This window comes from Dioscorea cayenensis, chromosome 5, assembly GCF_009730915.1.
Source record: "Dioscorea cayenensis subsp. rotundata cultivar TDr96_F1 chromosome 5, TDr96_F1_v2_PseudoChromosome.rev07_lg8_w22 25.fasta, whole genome shotgun sequence".
Classification (NCBI taxonomy): domain Eukaryota; kingdom Viridiplantae; phylum Streptophyta; class Magnoliopsida; order Dioscoreales; family Dioscoreaceae; genus Dioscorea; species Dioscorea cayenensis.
The window spans coordinates 18386654-18404654 of NC_052475.1; the positions used below are offsets into that span (position 1 = coordinate 18386654).

General features: G+C 32.5%; 1 protein-coding gene across 1 annotated transcript; it reads left to right on the forward strand.

Moving 5' to 3' along the window:
• Positions 1-17157: 17157 nt before the first annotated feature.
• On the forward strand, positions 17158-18001 carry LOC120262398 (early nodulin-like protein 3). The gene is made up of 2 exons (XM_039270499.1): positions 17158-17440; positions 17529-18001. The coding sequence occupies exons 1-2, from the start codon at positions 17257-17259 to the stop codon at positions 17894-17896; spliced, it is 552 nt and encodes a 183-aa protein (XP_039126433.1). The 5' UTR covers positions 17158-17256; the 3' UTR covers positions 17897-18001.

The window sequence follows — 18001 nt, forward strand, 5'->3', positions numbered from 1 at the left end:
ACCTTGTTTCTTTGTCTTCCATGAAATCGGGGTATTTCTAAGCGTAATAAAGTACTCAACAATCGATCATCATGTGAGTGAGAAACAGGCCTAATCCGAGACACAATAGGCTCGTAGTTGTAGATCATTATCAAATTTTAGGAAGATGCCCTGGCCCATCCGACCCTTCAAATATCAAACCATCCTGATAGTTGTATCCATATGTTCTCACCTAGGTCTTTGCGAATATTGTATCAAGACATGAACAACATAAGAAATATCCAGACTCGTGATCATGAGATGAATCAAACACCCCACTAGACATCGATAAATTGAAGGATTGTCCAACTCCTTTCCAGTGGTTGAACCAGGGTTGCTATGTTTCTCCATTAGAAAATTAATGGGTTGACCACCTCGAAGCCCACACTTTAACAATGAGATAAAGTGCATACTTCCTTTAATAAAGTGCTAGCCCATTAGGACTCCATGCTACCTTAATATTAAGAAAATACTTGAGTTACCTAAGATCCTTAATGTGTAAACATCGATCTAGATATAGTTTGAATTGTGTGCATAACGCTTCATCATTCCCTTCTAATATCATGCCATACACATACATAGGAGTGCTAGGAAATACATCACCTTTTAAGATAATAGACCTCTTTGTAAAGCTCACCCGCTAGTTAATGGCAAAGCTCAAAGGACTCTTTTTAAAATGTCATCAATGTTGTATGTGATGTTACACATTTAAGATAATAGACCCCTCCGTGAAGCTCATCAGCTCCAATCTAGCTCCTTGAAATTTGGTTTTAAATCAAACACAAATTATCATAAAATGACACACAATAATTATAATCATGAATTAATTAACAAACAAAAATTAGACTACAAGTCAACTTAGGCACATAAAAGGCATTTTACAAAATATTATTCTTTCCCAAGACCACCTCTCCTATCTTGGTCACGAAAGTCTTATCTTTATTAGGTAACTAGATTGGCACCAATGTACAATCCCCCGCATAAAACATGATTTCTAGTAAGCCTGTCATGTGGTTAGATGCACAACTATCTAGTACGACTTTACCGTTATGCCCTTCAAAGCATTTCTTATATCAAATTGTTCCTTCGAAGCATTCTATATCTCCTTCATCGTCTTCATATTAGTGTGCTTAGTTGTAGCACTTTATCAATGGAGTTAAAGTTTTATGATATTAACATGGAGGTATAAGCCTCTCAGACTTGCCTCTTGTGTACCCTCCTCAGATCATGACAGGGACCTGTCGATGAAACTAAGTTTTTCTTCGCCCTCAATTCATTCCGCATGGCCTTCTCCCGTATGTTGTAGTTTCCATCCACCACCATACACGACATAAGAATGACATCAAGATTGTTTGATGGATGAAGGAAAAGCAATGAGGAAGATTCCATCAACTTGACTACAAGGTTGGTGGCCTTACTTGACTATGTTTTCCCGCTCATTTTTTAAACAAGAGAAGGTGTGTAATAATGTCAAAGATAGATCAATCCTGCTATGATACCATGTTAAGAATTATTGAAAAGAATTGTGGAGAAAAAAACTCCATTTCCATGCTTAGTACAATGATACAATTTATAGAGAAAAACTAAACCCTAACTTACCAAAAAATATATGTTGGACGATATAGTGGCTATAGTGGCCACTATTGCCTCAAGGAGATACCGGGAAGAGGAAGAAATTTTATTCATATAGAAATACTTTTATTTATTCTACACCTCTTACAAAACCTAACAAAATTAATTGTTTATATAAGCACTTAGATACCTTTCAAATACGAAGCTCAAAAACTCCTAAAACCCTTTATATTCAATAATTCAAAACTCTTTCATTTTTATAACTAAAACTTATATAATTCACAATTAAAATATTTAATTTTATTTTCAACATCCCCCCTTAAACTTAAATATTTTATTAAGTTATCCGACACAACAACACAACCAACTAGAATATCATGAATTGCATTAGCTAACTTGAAATCAAATTCTTCATTAGGATCTCTTTCCTCCATTTTCACCTTAATTTCATTCAACTCCTTATTAGTTTTAGTGAGGCATTTTCATAATTCTTCATTAGCTTCCCTAAGGTCTTCAACTTCATGTTTGTGTTCAACTAACTCTTTCCCATTCACATCTTTTACGATAATATCGTAATAATTTCCTATATGTCTTATCACTTGTAGTAAAGCATCATTCTTAGCCTCATTTTTCATGTATGCTTTAGATCTATATTGTTCGTGACTTCCAAGCCTATCTTTAAACTTTATTTTTACTATAAAAATAGGTAAATAATCAAGGCCAAACTTTTCACACTCATACCTTACTGGTGGTAGGTTTAGTTTTTCTATTATCTCCTCTTCAGCGTCACTTTAAATTGTATACCACAACAATAGGTTTTCCTCTCTCCATTTCTCAACCTTTTCTTTTGTGTTCCACAATGTTGCAAAGACTTCTATGGTCTTTTTTTTCAGTAGAGTTTTTCACACAGCTCTTACTTTCTCGTTAGGGCTTTTCTTATCTTACCCAACCCAAGAATCTTACAGGAATTTCATTTACATAGGTATTTATCTTCTTTCCTCAAGCTATAGTATGAATTTCAATAATGGAAAGCCTGCTTATTTCTACAACAAAGATCAACAAGGGCTCTAATACCAATTGTTGGAAACTATAGTGAGTACTACTACCTCAAGCTTGTGGGCTTGAATGGGTACAGGCTGTGCGAATTTCAGCCCAACAAAAGCTTTCTTAGGTAGGGATGGCACATGTTATGCTGATTCGCACAAGTTGTGTCGGAACTCAATTACAAGGACTATTCTACAACCGAATACTTTCTAGACTAAACAAAACCCTATTGAGCAGACCCAAAATAGGGAACAAAACCAAGGAAAGGTTCTTAGTATTACACTCTAACCCCCTTAAAGAAAGTTCATCTTCTAAATTTCTAGCTTACCTCAAACTTTAACCAAATGGAAGCAACTGCTCCACGAGGCATCCGCAGTGTTGTGCTGGCATAGCTAACTGGAAAGAACACCTAAAAGATTCTTAGACTCAATCTCTATATGCACCTATGCTACATGCTTGACTCTAACTGAATCACTAGATACTATAGGAGCCAATTGAAGACAAGAACAAAAGTACAGCTATTAGTTTAAACCAATAGCTCTTATATCGCTATAATTGTCACCCCTGTCCCACAGGACCCGGCACACTACAACCACTGCGATAACCTGAGGAGGGAAACACACCACTCAACTCTCGAGTCATAACAAGGCTTATAAATTCCTGTACATATACACAATCTAAACAAGAATCACAAATATGAATTTCACAAGGTATGGAACACAACAAATACACCCTAAAGCAAGAATATCAATAGGTAGGCCAACCGAGTTCTAAAGGACATACAAGTCACAAATACACCCAAGGTTTCCAAGGAAATGAGAAAGTGTTCAAGTAATACAAATACATAGTTCATTACACTAGTGGATCCATGTTCCTTGTGCAATGCAACTATGCTACAAAATAAATAAAACACAAAACTCAAAATGAAGATGAAAGAGGCATGCAGTTGCCAGCACTTCACCTCACCATGACGACTGTAAATACTAAAAACTTGAAAAAGGGGAGATGGGTGAGTAACTAATGTCACTCAGTGACTGGATAAGCGAAATTCAAAAATGATATAAACCCACAACAAATAAATCCACATAAACAAGCTTTCACATGTATATATATATATATATATATATATATATATATATATATATATATATATATATATATATATATATATATATATATATAACTTCAAAACATTTCAGCATATATGAACATATCCACATAAGTATATCTATATAGATTCTAAAATAAGCATAAGAACCAATTTAACCAAATAAGGCTTTCAATATTCAAAAATAACAATTTTGACAAAATACAATGATTCAAATGAGATTATAACAGAATTCGTCTCAAAACTCATAACTAAAACCATCTTTCAAGAAAGATATTTAAAGACATAAAAGGAGTTTTCAATTCAATGACCTAATTAAAGAAATCATGGTTTTGCAAAAAACTAAAATGTAAAGCCATTCTCAAAACAATAGCCTGAAAAACCTCTCTGCCATTAGTTGCCATAGCGACTAAGTTGAGAGCCGTCAAGGTCTTCATACCCTTGACGTTGACCCACTGAGACCCCATGTAGTGACTCCAATTTCTCGGTATTACCCTGTCGGGACTTCTTCACACCTCTCGAAAAGGGCATTATAAATGGAACCCTGCACCATTTCTACAGGCTAGCCCATAAGGAATCCCTTTACTTCAGTAGGTTAGGTCCAACCCTATCACCATCAAAACTACACACCATCCGACATTAAGACTGTAGCCCAACACTTCAGTGTATATGTCCAGACCAACGAGTGTCCAAATAATACAATTTAGATTCAACATATCAAAATGTCAATATTTAGGGCAAGCATTCACATTTCATAAATGAAAGTCATTTTCATAACCATAAATGTCATAGCACAAATATCTTTGGGCTAAGGCCTCCGATCACCATCATCAAAATCAAATGATATATATATATATATATATATATAATTATAGGTCGGAATACCTCAAGCCAAGTTTTTTCACATTTCAAAGTCTAACCAACCAAATCCATGGTTCCATGACCCACATTAACTATGTTTTGCAAAATCAATCATGTTTAACAAATCATTCAATTCCATGAATACAAGTAGAATCACATTCAAAAATACCAAAAGCATGATCGTACAAGCAAAAGGGGGTTCCCAACCATTTTTCCAGAGTAAATACCAAAAGTGTCAAAAGAGGACATTGAGCATACTTTTGAAATACATTGCACATATCTTTGAAAATGTAATGATAATTCACCAAAAAAAAAATATGGCTTTTGGCCCAAGTAAAACCCATAACTCAGCATGGCAAGGGATCCAACTTTAACTTGAATGCAAACCTAAACTATGAAATCATTCCAGTTTACAGTTCAAAAGTAATTGCATCAATCGACTTTATAAAACCTCTCATCAAGGTCCTTTCCTTCTATAATAATTCCCAACAACTCACCACGGCACAACACATAGATTTTTTTTTCATTGATAACATTGCTTTTAAGATCATGAAAACCATAAGGTTCCATCATCAAATAAACTAAATAAATTCCTTTTCATCAATCATCAAATAGAATTAATTAATTACCCAAATGTAATCCTCACAAGTTCAATAGATACCTCATCAAGAAAAGAATATGATCTCCAACTAAAGACAACAAGTACAAGATCAGGTATATGACCTCAACTATTTCGATGGAGCATTGTACTTACTACCAAAAAACATCTCTTTAGAATTACCTCCTGACTAGTGAAGAGATATATCATACCCTTAGTGTTATTCTTTTCTCATATCATAGACGCCATTTCAACATTATTTTTAATACCCATAAAATTGTTTCTTAACTCGTTGGGTACATGCATATAGATATCATAACTTAGGTCTATCTAACCTTCCCCACATGGACAATATATACCAAATTTCCACTATTATCAAAAATATACACATCAAGCTTATGAACTTCAACTCAAAAATAATTATGTTTGCTAACATACATCTTTCAGATTAATTATAGCATCAAACTACATTGAAGCTCCATGCACCTTTTTCATAACATCATACCTCAAAACTTTAACAATTCTATAATACAATAGTAATTAGAATCTTCCTAGTTCATACATAGTGCTAAGCAAGTTCTAAACATCAACCTCATATAGACTACCCAATAGCATACATCATTTACACCCATTATTCCTCCTCATTAATTTCACGATTTATAGCCACACATTGTCTTGTTGACATAACAATATAATTCATCAAAACATATTTGATCAACCTCATTTATATCAAATAAGCTCATCATAGTCATTGTAATATTCAAAAATTTCTATTCATTCAAAAGGCATATATTCCAACAGGTTCAAATTCAACCATCACAACTCAAAATCACAATAAAATTTCTAAAGAATTAAGACAATATGCCCAAAGTCATTCTCATAGTAAATGTAGCCTATAGCAACTAAATTAACACCATTTAAAACCAACTAAAACATTAATTTAAAATACAATAAAGGCAAGGAAAACAATTTCATCAAGCAATTAAAATCAATGGTGTAGTAAACCCTTTCAATCAATGAAACATCAATTTGGACAAGATCAAATAGTAAAACATGTTCATTGAATAATTAAAACAATTTAAAAATCCAAAATAGAATTATGCAATACAATTTAACCCACTCACGAACTGTAGGAGGTTAAACTATACAAAGATGTTACTCCTCCGCATGCTCCTTGTCTCGAGCTGAGCTTTCACCATCTAACCAAAACACATACACAACAAGACCCAACCAATAAGAAGCATGAGCAACAAGGAAAACAAGAAGGACAGATGCATAGAGAAGGAAATCCTAAACTTATATGTAATGTAACTCTACTAGAAGCTTAGGTTGACTCAAACTTGAGTCCGATGAATTCCAAAGAATTGCCATGAAGGATAACTTCATTCCAAACCAAGGAAATATAATAAAGGAGTAAGATTCATCAAAGCTACATTATTGCTACAGTGCAATCTAAAGCACAATAGAGTTCATGGATTCAACAAATCTTGGAGGACAAGGAAATACAAACACTCTTCTCAAGTTTCTAATACTCAATATACAAGAATAGCAACTAGAAATCTCACCAATTTCAACAAGTTTAAACCCTAGATCTAACATTCAAGAAATTAAATTCAAGTAGGAGGAAATGGAAGGATTTAGCTTGAATCTACAATCCTACCCTCTCACAAACAAGTTTAGAGCAACAAATCAAGCTCCTCAAGTTCATCAATCACAACCCTAGTCTCATTCCACTAAGGATGAAGAATAAAAAGAAAAACAAGTAAGTAAGATGGTATTACCTCTCTAAACCCTAAAGAGAAGGAGAAAGCACCAACAGAGTTTCTTCCAAAGATGTGGATGAAGGGATTCATGTGGAGATTCTCTTATTCAAGGGAGGATGAAGCTAAGGAGATGAGAAGGAAATAAGGGAGGAGAAAGATAAAGGGTTTATAGGTGAAAATTGACAAGAATACCCTTATAACAACAATAAAGAAGTGTGCGTGAAGCTTCGCATCGGCTTCTCGGAGCTTAGCCCAACAAAAGAAGCTATGGGTGGAATTGGTACAAGCTATGCCATTTTACACAGACTGTGCAGATTTTAGTCTTTACCAAAGCTTGTGAGCTTGAATTGGCATAGGCTGTGTAAATTTTATCCCAACAAAAGCTTTCTAAGCTAGGGATGGCATAGGTTGTGCGAATTCACATAAGCTGTGTCAGACTTGATTACAAGGACTATTCGACAACCAAAAACTTCCCAGACCCAAAGTAGGGAATAAAACCAAGGAAAGGTTCTTGGTATTACAATAGGCATTCTTTCCAATCTCCTGCCTAAAGATCAATGGTGAAACCGAGGGCGAACAAGCAAGGGATCAACCCCTCCTTCCCCTTGGCGCTGAAAAGGCCGCAGTCAGGCTAGCCTCATCAGAGCTTGCCTTGTCTGAACCATACTCTTTTAATGGTAATTTTAGATGTGACACATTTTTTATTGAAGCAAGGTTTGGCTTTCTGCAGACACAATGAGTCCATGAGCTCATTGAGCAAGGGCAATTTCCTTGAGCTACTCGAGTGATATAGCCTACGGAATGATAAGATTTTAGGACAATCAATCAAAATGCTCATGAAAACAATCAAATGAGTTCCCCAAAGATTCAGAAGGAGTTAGCAAATGCTTATGTAGTAGAGATTACATGTGCTATTGTTGATGATATTGGAGATAACTATTTTTTCCTTATGATTGATGAAGCCCGGGATATATTAGTAAAGCGGTAAATGGGAGTTTTCCTGCAATATATGAATAAGAATTAATATGTGATAGAGCGATTCCTTGCTATGGTTCATGTACTGGATACATCAGCCATTTCATTGAAGATTGCCAGTGATTGTCTATTTGTGAAACATGGGTTATCTCTTTCAAGGTTGAGGGGACAAGGATGTGATGAATTTCAAATATGCCAGATCAATTCAATGGTGTGAAGGCATTTATTGTTGTACCTTGTCCTGATTTAGACCTCGGGCCTATTTAGATTTTTATGCTTGCATTAGGGGTAAAATGGTCATTTAGCAGTAGTGGCATTTTGCATGTTTGCATAGTAGCTTTTATGTGAAAAATCGGGGGCAATTCTGTCATTTGGATCCATTTTCTATGATTTTTTTATTAAGAGGGCAATTAGGTCATTTTCTATATATATTAAAAAAATGAATGAGAGAAACAACCTGGCTTCTTCTCCTTCTTCATTTCTTTTCCTTCTTCATTTCTTGTTCGGCTGACCCTAACCTTAGAAGAAATTTTTTTTTCCCGGCGAGAATTTCCGCCGAACTCAAATACCAAACTCCTTCCTCCCTCACTACTGAATCTGGTAAGAATTAGATCCAATGTTTTTATTTTGTATTTCTCCCGTATTTCCTTGTTTTTATAAATGTATAAAAACTTTGAATTCTCCATGGATTTGGTGATTTATAGGCTCAAATTGAAGCCAATGATTTATGATTTATGTATGAGAATGTTATTGAAGAAATTTTTTTGATTTAGTGTTGTAAATTGGGAGAAAACCATAGTATAAGGTTCGGGGGTTACTGTAGCAACCTTGAAGTACTGTAGTACCGAAAATTTTGAGTCTTTTATGGTATTTCTTTGGTCCACATTGAAGATCTCCTTGCCCTGAACTCATTGGAACTAGGTTTACTCCATTCTGATGTCGTTTGGATCCAAAATGATGATGTTTTGCCCTAAAACCCTAAGGTTTCGTATTAGACATGTATAATTGTATTTTCATGCATTTTCTTTTGGCCATCATTCTTATGTTCATTAGAATTTGGATTTCCTGCTTGTATTTAGGTGGCGAAGCATCCTCTAAGGGGAAGGAACTCGCTGAACAGTGAGCGCGTCTCAGGACGAGACGACTGGTTCTGTGAGTGGTTAAATTTATAATTGCATAGATTTAATAAAAGTACTAAAGTATTTCTTCATGTGTTTAATCACATAAATTTGATGATAAATTGGTTTCCTTGATACATATTTTGAGTACGAATTTACTTGAAATGGTTAAACCTAGAATGCTTATACCTATTTATTTTGAAAGAAACATATTTACTTGCATTCCCATATTTATATGCAAATGAAATATGGTTTGATGTATATTTCCGTATTTATGTGCAAATGGAACATGGTTTGATGTACATTTCCTGGTTTAAACATTGTATGATGGATTCTTTGAATTGGAAATTGGAAAGAATTATATTGTGGCATTCAGTTTTGATGGTGACGGCGGACTTTAGTCCGACACTGCAGTGTGGGGTTCCACGGTCCGGCCTGATGGGAGGCGGCGTGGTTAACCCTGGTTTACCCTGGTCAAGAGGTGCACAGAGCCATTGACAAGGGGTTCTTTTATGTGAGAAACCCGGGGCCACCACACGGGGATCTCAGTGGTCAACACCAAGGAAAGACAACCTTTTTAAATTTTTAAAAAGTTTTAAAAACTTTTTGGTGGTCTCATAGCTAGTCGCGGCCATGATTAGCGTGGGAATTATTTTAGGTCAGCCTGTGTTTTGGAGCTATGTTCATTGTGTTTTAAAATGTTATTTGCTTTTGATGAACCTTGTGTTATTTGTTAATATGTTGAATACTTGGAATTGATTTTATATGTTATTATTCGTGTGGAATTACTATTTGAAATACTTTATCACTCTATTACATCTATGCTGACACCACTCACTGGGTAACATCTGTTACTCACCACTCCCTTTCTTTTATCTTTTCAGACTGTGATGATGGACAGAGTTGTGTTGTGCAGCAGTAGAGTGATTTATCTGTACTTTTTATTTAGGTTTGTTATAGTATGCATGTAAAATTTATGGATCCACTAGACTTGACCTTTATATGTTGTTCATGTATTTGTATTTTTTGGTTGCATCTGAAACCTTGGTTTGTACTGTTGTTGATGCTACTTGTGTTAGAGTCCCTAATATCAGGGAACCCTATTGTGATCTTATTATTATTTTGTCATCTAGCTATGTAATTGTGATAACAGGTTTATATTGAGCCTTACGGCGACCTGAAGATGGGGCCATTTTGGGACCCACTTCTTGCCATCGTGGCGGTTGCCACGTGCCCGATTAGGTTCGGGGCGTGACATTTATCTTTAAAGAAATCTATATGCAAGGTATATCCAATGTTTTTCTCATAAGATCCAATTAGTGATTTTTGCTATTGGTAAAGACAAACGAATTGACAATGATTTTTTTCAATATGTTACTATGACTGTTAACGGGGTCGAAGAATTATGCAGAAGGAAAAATCAACTTCTACAACATCACCATAATAGGTTGGTTGAACAATTAGAGAGGGTAGAGATAGTCAATAACAGAGGAAAAAAATCAAGAATCTAACTTAGCAACATCAAGGGATACTTGTTGAGGATCAGACTATACTACTAGTCTCTGGCTAATCTCAAGTGGACTTCAGTGTTAGAGATACTCCAAAATGTGTATAATGATGGTGCTTCTAATGATAATAGGTGTATAACGGCCAGTTTGATTGAAAAATTGGGGAATTGTCAATTTGTGTTTGTGAAACATTTGATGAGGCCTTTGTTGGAAATAACAAATTAGTTATCATTTGCCTTACAACAAAAGGATCAAAATATTGTTCAAGTAATGCGTTTGAATGAAGATGTAAAGCTCGGCGTCAAGACTTTAGGGAGACGGGACGGGAAGTATTTTTGGAGGAAGTTAACTTTTTTGTGGGAGAAACTCAATCATGGTGTCTAATATGGAGGATAATATGTGAATCCATGGTCGTTCTAGACAGGAGAGGCAAGTCATTACTCATGTTCACCATTAACGTATCAAAATATTCTGTGAGGTTAGTATTCTTTATATTTATTATATTTTTGTAAATCTCATTAATTTAGTTTTTTAGTAATATTTGTGATTTTATCATTGTTGCAATGTCAGGTCATTGATTTGATTCCACAAGAAATAAAAAACCACTTTTCAGAAGTTAGCACAGAGTTACTTTTCCTTGTGGCATGCCTTAATCCAAGGGACTCAATTTCCAAATTCAACATCTACAAGCTATTTCATCTTGCAGAACTTTATCCCAAAGATTTCACAATGACTGAACGCATAATGCTTCAGGATCAACTTGCTACTGTCATTTATGATGTGTGGCATAATAAAGATTTTATAAATGTTGGGGACTTAGGAGGTTTTGCTAAGAAGATGGTTGAGACAAGTAAATGTGCTATTTTCCACTCATTTATCTCCTTATCAAGTTAACATTGGTTTTACCAGTTGTGATAACTACTATTGAGAGGATGTTTTGGTGATGAATTTTGTGAAAACTGACTTACGTAACAAAATAGGAGACGAGTGGATGAACAATAGCCTAGTTGTCTATATCCAGCGGGAGGTTTTTGCAACTATTGATAATGAAATGATTCTACAACGTTTTTAGAAAATGTAAACTTAGCATATGCAGCTACCTCCTCTTAATCACTTGCCTCACATTTCTAGCACTAATGTTGTAATTGGTTCTAGTTCAAGGGTGCATAAATAGCTATTGAATGCTTTTTTTTTCCCAATTATGCATTCAAAGTGTTGTTTTAATCAAAAGTTATATTATCTCAATATTTTACATTTCAGAAAAATGCTTATTTAGATGTATTTTTTTATATACTTTGAATTAGCTCCCGTACTAGTAAATCCTGGTTCCACCACTACCAAAGACCCTCACCATCCAAAAAAAACCCAAGTTTCAGGCAGTTACTCATGCAACTTAACTCGCCATGTATGTCCTTTGCATTCTCTCTTTCTGCTCTACAAACTCTCCTTCATGCTTACTGTTTTCTCACAAACATCTCCTTACTGAATTAGGTGGTGTTTGTTTGGAAGGGTTTTAAGTTACATTAAGTTACTACGTTTTTTGAAATCCAGTATTTGGTTCACTGGATTTCAAAAACCCATGTAACTCAATATATATCAAATAGAGTATTTTGTTTTATAATCAAACTAGTTGTAAAACAAAATCTCAGATTCACAAATCCTTCACATGTTTAACACGTGCGGGATACAAATAACCAAAATTATACTCACAAAGGTAACCATAAGCTATCCCCGATCATTCATTTCCTTCAACCCTAACCGCCCTTACCTCCTTCCGGGCATTACCACCGCTCACCTTGTTTCTACTCCTTAGACCCTAATCCAGAAATCCCTACCACCATCGTCCACTGCAGACGAGGATAATTGGAAGCACACAATTATTCCTCCCATTCAACCATGTAGGGCCCTTGGCCCCTCTGACCTATTGTTGTCGCCACCACCCTAGTCATCCACTGCCTGCTATTTCCTCCTGCTTCTTTGAATCCTAATGGGAATCATCCCCGAGGGTGAGCAGAGTGAGAGTAAAATTTATGTTTTTATAATATTAATGAAATTTTGGGGTTTTTCATTTTATCAATTGTTTTTTTTTTTTTATAGTTATCTATGCAGAAGTTAATTGTTGTTTAAATAACTTAATCATTATTTGATTTGGTTGATTGAGATTTTTAAATTTGGTTTTCAAATGTTTCAAATTTGTAGATCGGATTAGCCATCCAACTATATCCAACAACATCCAAAAACATCCAACCACTACAAGTATTCGAAAAAAAAAAAATACTTAGGAGATATATAATACTTGATTTGTGATGGGGTTTCTCCACATGAAATGCTTCCTAATCAATGGGATGTTTTTTTTTTTAAAAAAAAAACATCATCACAGTGTGTGTTCATGTAATACCAACTTATCAATACTGATTTCGTACATTTGAAAACTTATAAGAGGCCTTTTTATTGGATTGGTAACTAAACTTTAAAAAAATTACAACATCTAATAATTAATTAATTAATTTTAATAAAGAATAGATTGCATAATTAATTCATTGAAAAATATAGTAATACGATAGTTAAAATAATAAAAAATAATATAAAAAGTAACACGGAGGGGATAAGAGAATTCTTATTAATTAATAGATTAATAATTTAATAATAATGTTTAATAATAAATTAATTAAATACTATAAGAAAATTAATAATTAATTTAATTATAAAATGATTACTTAAATTAAATTGATAAATAATTTTATTAAAATAACATTAAAAAAAAATTTGGCATGCAGAGTGGTTAGGGTAATCTCACCTTGGGTATACACATTCGTCAAATATATCACCAAATACATGTTTTCTTTTCCAATATTTTCAAATCCATTCATGCAAACACAAAATCTTACTCCCTAGATTTCTTTTTTTTTTTTCCTTTTTTATCTGTCATTTTTTTAAATCAAGAAGCATTTATTATTATTTATTTTAAAATTATCCTTTAACACTTTATTTAATTCTTTTTTGAAATTAAATATAAGAAAAATGTGAAAAATATAAATTAGGGATAATTTTGAAAATATAAGTAATTTTGTATAAAATTTTGTGAAATAACTAAATTTCTTAGTATGTGAGATTCCATTAACCACGACAGATACAAAGGAACAAATAGAGTAAAATACAACATCTACTATTACATTCAACCAAATTTGTATTTAAAAATCCATGTATTTTCAGTTATATTATCTATACATATAAGATGTATGATATGCTTTGAAAGCATTTCAAAGAATAATTATAATTTTTAAAAATATTATTGCACTTAAATATTTGTTTGCATTAATTATAAAATAAGTAATATAAAAGTTTAATTACTTTCATTAATTTTGCATTAAATACTCCATAAAACCTTTTAAAACCAATTATAGCGATTGAAAAATATTTTGTTTTGTGATAAATGTATGCCAATAGGGAGTTTTCAAATCATAATATTTTTTAGTCAATTTGCAAGTCATAATTGAAAATGGCCATTTATCTTATATTATAACTAAACAAATTAGAAAAAATTGAAGATATCAAAATATAGAATATTAAAGAATAAAAGATATTGAAATTTCAGAAACTAGATGTATTTCTTCCCGAAATTAGATATATTTCTAAAATATGATTTTTAATTTTAATTTTTTTTAATGAGCTGTAAAAGAGGTTGTGATATCTATTATTACTCAATTTAAATTTTTTACCCTTTAATTTATATTCTATTTTTTATTTTTTTAATACTTCTTCTCCTGGGTATTGTTCCATTTGAATTTGCTTTATTTATTTCCTCTTAAAAACTTTGTGTATGATGTTATAATCTCATTAATTAAAATATTTTATTTCAAATTATGTATATATGTAATATTGCCTTATAACCATCAAAATTGTAAAAAAAAAAAATAAATAGAAGCGAAGCAAGGGAATTGTAAAAAAAACTAAAGTAGATCCATAATCTATTCCCATGTGTTTCAAAGAGCAAATTTAAATATATATTTTTTATTATATTTAAATTTGTATTTATATTATTTATGATATTAATAATTGAAAATTTTAATCGCATTTATTTATTTATGCATTAATGTCTATAAAACTTTTGACATCCAAGGTATACAAGAGTTTCCATTGTAGAAATTGTTTAATTATATATATATATATATATATATATATGATATTACCTTAAAAAACCCTCACAAAATTTTAAAAACTCTGATGCGAAACTGAAGAGAATGCCTAGTATAATTAAAAATCTACTGTATTCATAATTACATCAAACCAAACGACACTTACCAAGATTGTTATATTGAAACTTGGAAAGAAATTAACCTATATATCTTTAATATGTTTTCATTAACAATGAATGGACATAGGCATGTCAACCAGAAATTGCTATACCACTGGGAGTGTTTTTGAGTTATAAATGTTGGGACTTTGATGAACTACTTGGAGTGTGGGTTGGGACGTGCACGGTGGAACAACCAAAGGTAACTTATTCGTTGTTTGGGTTCGTTGGAGTGGCATTGAAGAAGATAGCATGGGATTATTTGAGACCATCTTTGAGGTCACTAGGAAGGACCAAAGCTCAGGTAATGAGGGTGATGGCCATTTGTTAGATGGCTCTTTGGAAAGAAAAGGTATGTGGTCCCCTTCGGTTACTGTTTAATTTCGTCCAAATATTTGCCAATTAAGTATAGCTCTGACTTTTTATTTCACTGTTTTTATAAGTCACGTGAGTATAAATGCTTGTTAGTATTTTTATTTAAATGTTTTGTACAGTGAGTATATTTTAATATATTATCATGTTTGTTTATCTTCTTGGCTTTAATTATTCCTTCACCCATTGACGTACAATTAGAATGAAGCCACGAAAGTGGGTCAACAAAGTAGCTAGTGGCACTGAATTGGTGATAGTGATAATTAATATATATATGCCAATGGACAAATTAATTGTGTATATATACGCATTTATAGACTATTTGATAATATATATGGAATAAAACTATTCCATATATTATACTCTCTCCTTTTTTTTAAATTATCAATTTTATTTAATTTACACCGATTGAGAAAATCAATTAAAATTAATTAACTACTTAAATTTATAAAAAATTTCATTTATTTTTCAAAACTATTCTTATTTAAAACTCCATTAAAAATTTAAAACTACCTTTATTTCATTTTTTTACCCATTAGTAGTATACATATATGTGCATGTGTTGGAGTGAGTCAATTAAGCGATAAGACTAATGGGACAAAGTGATGAGTAGTAAATATGATGCATAAGCGGAAGCCTTTTACCTAAAACAAGCATAAGAAATTTATTTCTTTTTATTTTTATTTGTATTTTTTTTTTATAGTGTGGAAAAACCATTAAATTTTCTGACAAATTAAATACAGAAGAAAAAAAATCACAATTCAGCTTTGGCTTATATAGCTTAAGCATAATTTTTTTAATTAAAAAATTATTTCCATCCCTAATAATTCTAAATATAAATTTTCTTAAAATATTAGATTACTTATTACACAAAATATAAACATCTTAATATTACAATTCTAAATATATTTTTACATGTAAAAAAAAATAATCTGATATTTTCATAAAAAATAACTTTAATAACCTAATCGAAGATAGTAACCCAAAAATAATTTCATTAAAGAACCAAGGCATAGACTAGTGGTTTTCTACCTTACTTGTGTTTGAAAGATCTTAAATTCGAAACTTCTCAAACACAATGCAATAAAAATAAAAAGGTGTTTATAATCAAGTTGTGAAAATAATAATAATAATAATTTCATGATTATATTATAAATTTCAGCTTTGCATATTGACCCTCTCATCATTTATATTTCATTAGCTCTCTGCTTTTGGCAAGCCACCTAATTCCAAGTTCCAACCCAATTCATGTACATCAATTACACTCAAAAGTCAATATTCAAACTTTATAACAGGATGATTGACCACCTAAAATGAAAGAGACAAAAGAACACATATATACTTAAATTGTGATAATATTATTTATTTTATGTTAATTTATGAATTATAGTTATTCTTGTTAAACTAATTTTTCAATAGACAAATATAAAATATAGACAAAACAATTGTAGTCAATATTATTTATTAATAATTTTTACAGACTTTCTCAAATTAAAACTTATTCCTGGTTTCTTATTTATTTTTAAACTTTACCTCTATATGAAATATTATTGTGCTTTCATATTAGCTTTTTGAATTTTAAATAAAATTTGATTTTTAAACAATTTACCTGCTCTTGAAAACAAAAATAAAGACAAATTTTCTCAAAAAAAAATCCCAATCATTTTCACAAATATATATATATATATATATAATGGCTAAAACAACTAAAATTACTAATCATTTTCTTAGAAAAAAAAAAAACACTTTTCTGCTCAACGATCACCACTTCAAAAATTTATAAATTTAAAAGTCAAAGCAACTCCCCGCTTTCTCAAAACTTGATCTAAGTGAGACCAAGTCCAAGATACACTCAAAACTACCTCCCCCATCTTCTTCTCCCATGATCTCCACTTCTCACTCTCTTCCCTCCTTATTAACTCATCAACATACAAACTCTTCACTCTATTTTCACCTTCACAGAACTATCCATCCAACCAACCAAACCCTAAACACTCTTTCAAACAACACACAAACAAAACAACCATGCCTTCCTCTCCTTTCTCCTTTCTCCTCCTCCTAACTCTTCTCTCCTTCATCCACCCAACACCAATCTCCTCTTTTGAGTTTGAAGTTGGTGGCAATGCTGGCTGGGCTGTTCCTTCCAAAGACACTCAATTCTACAACCATTGGGCTTCCGACAACCGATTCAAGATCGGCGATACCATTAGTAATATCACACACATTTATACATGCATATATTTATCTATGTATATTAATGTTTTGTAACTTTGATTTTATGTGTTTTTTGAGGTTAGATTTCAAGTATGATAAGGACTCAGTATTGGTGGTTGAAGAGGGGGACTATGACAAGTGTGATTCAGCTCATCCAATATTTTTCTCAAACAATGGGAATACAGTGTACACTCTTGATCATTCTGGTGCATTTTACTTCATCAGTGGAATTGCTGAGCACTGCCAGAAAGGCCAGAAGATGATTATTAGAGTTATGGGGCACTCGGAGGGGCCGGGGAGTTCACCGGATGCTGGAAACCACACCGGAACTCATAATGTTCCTTCATCTTCTCCTAATGGTTCTGGGGGTGGTCTTTATGAGGGTTTTCATGCCATGCATGTTTCTCTTCTTTGGGTCTTTTTTATGTTCTTAGGGTCCCTCTTGTTTTAAACTTAGGTGTATGTTGAACATGTTGTGGTTCTCTCTGTGTTAGTGCTGTTGCATGTTTAGTTTATTTTGCAAATAAATTGTTTTTAGGGTGTCTTTTTGCTTAAA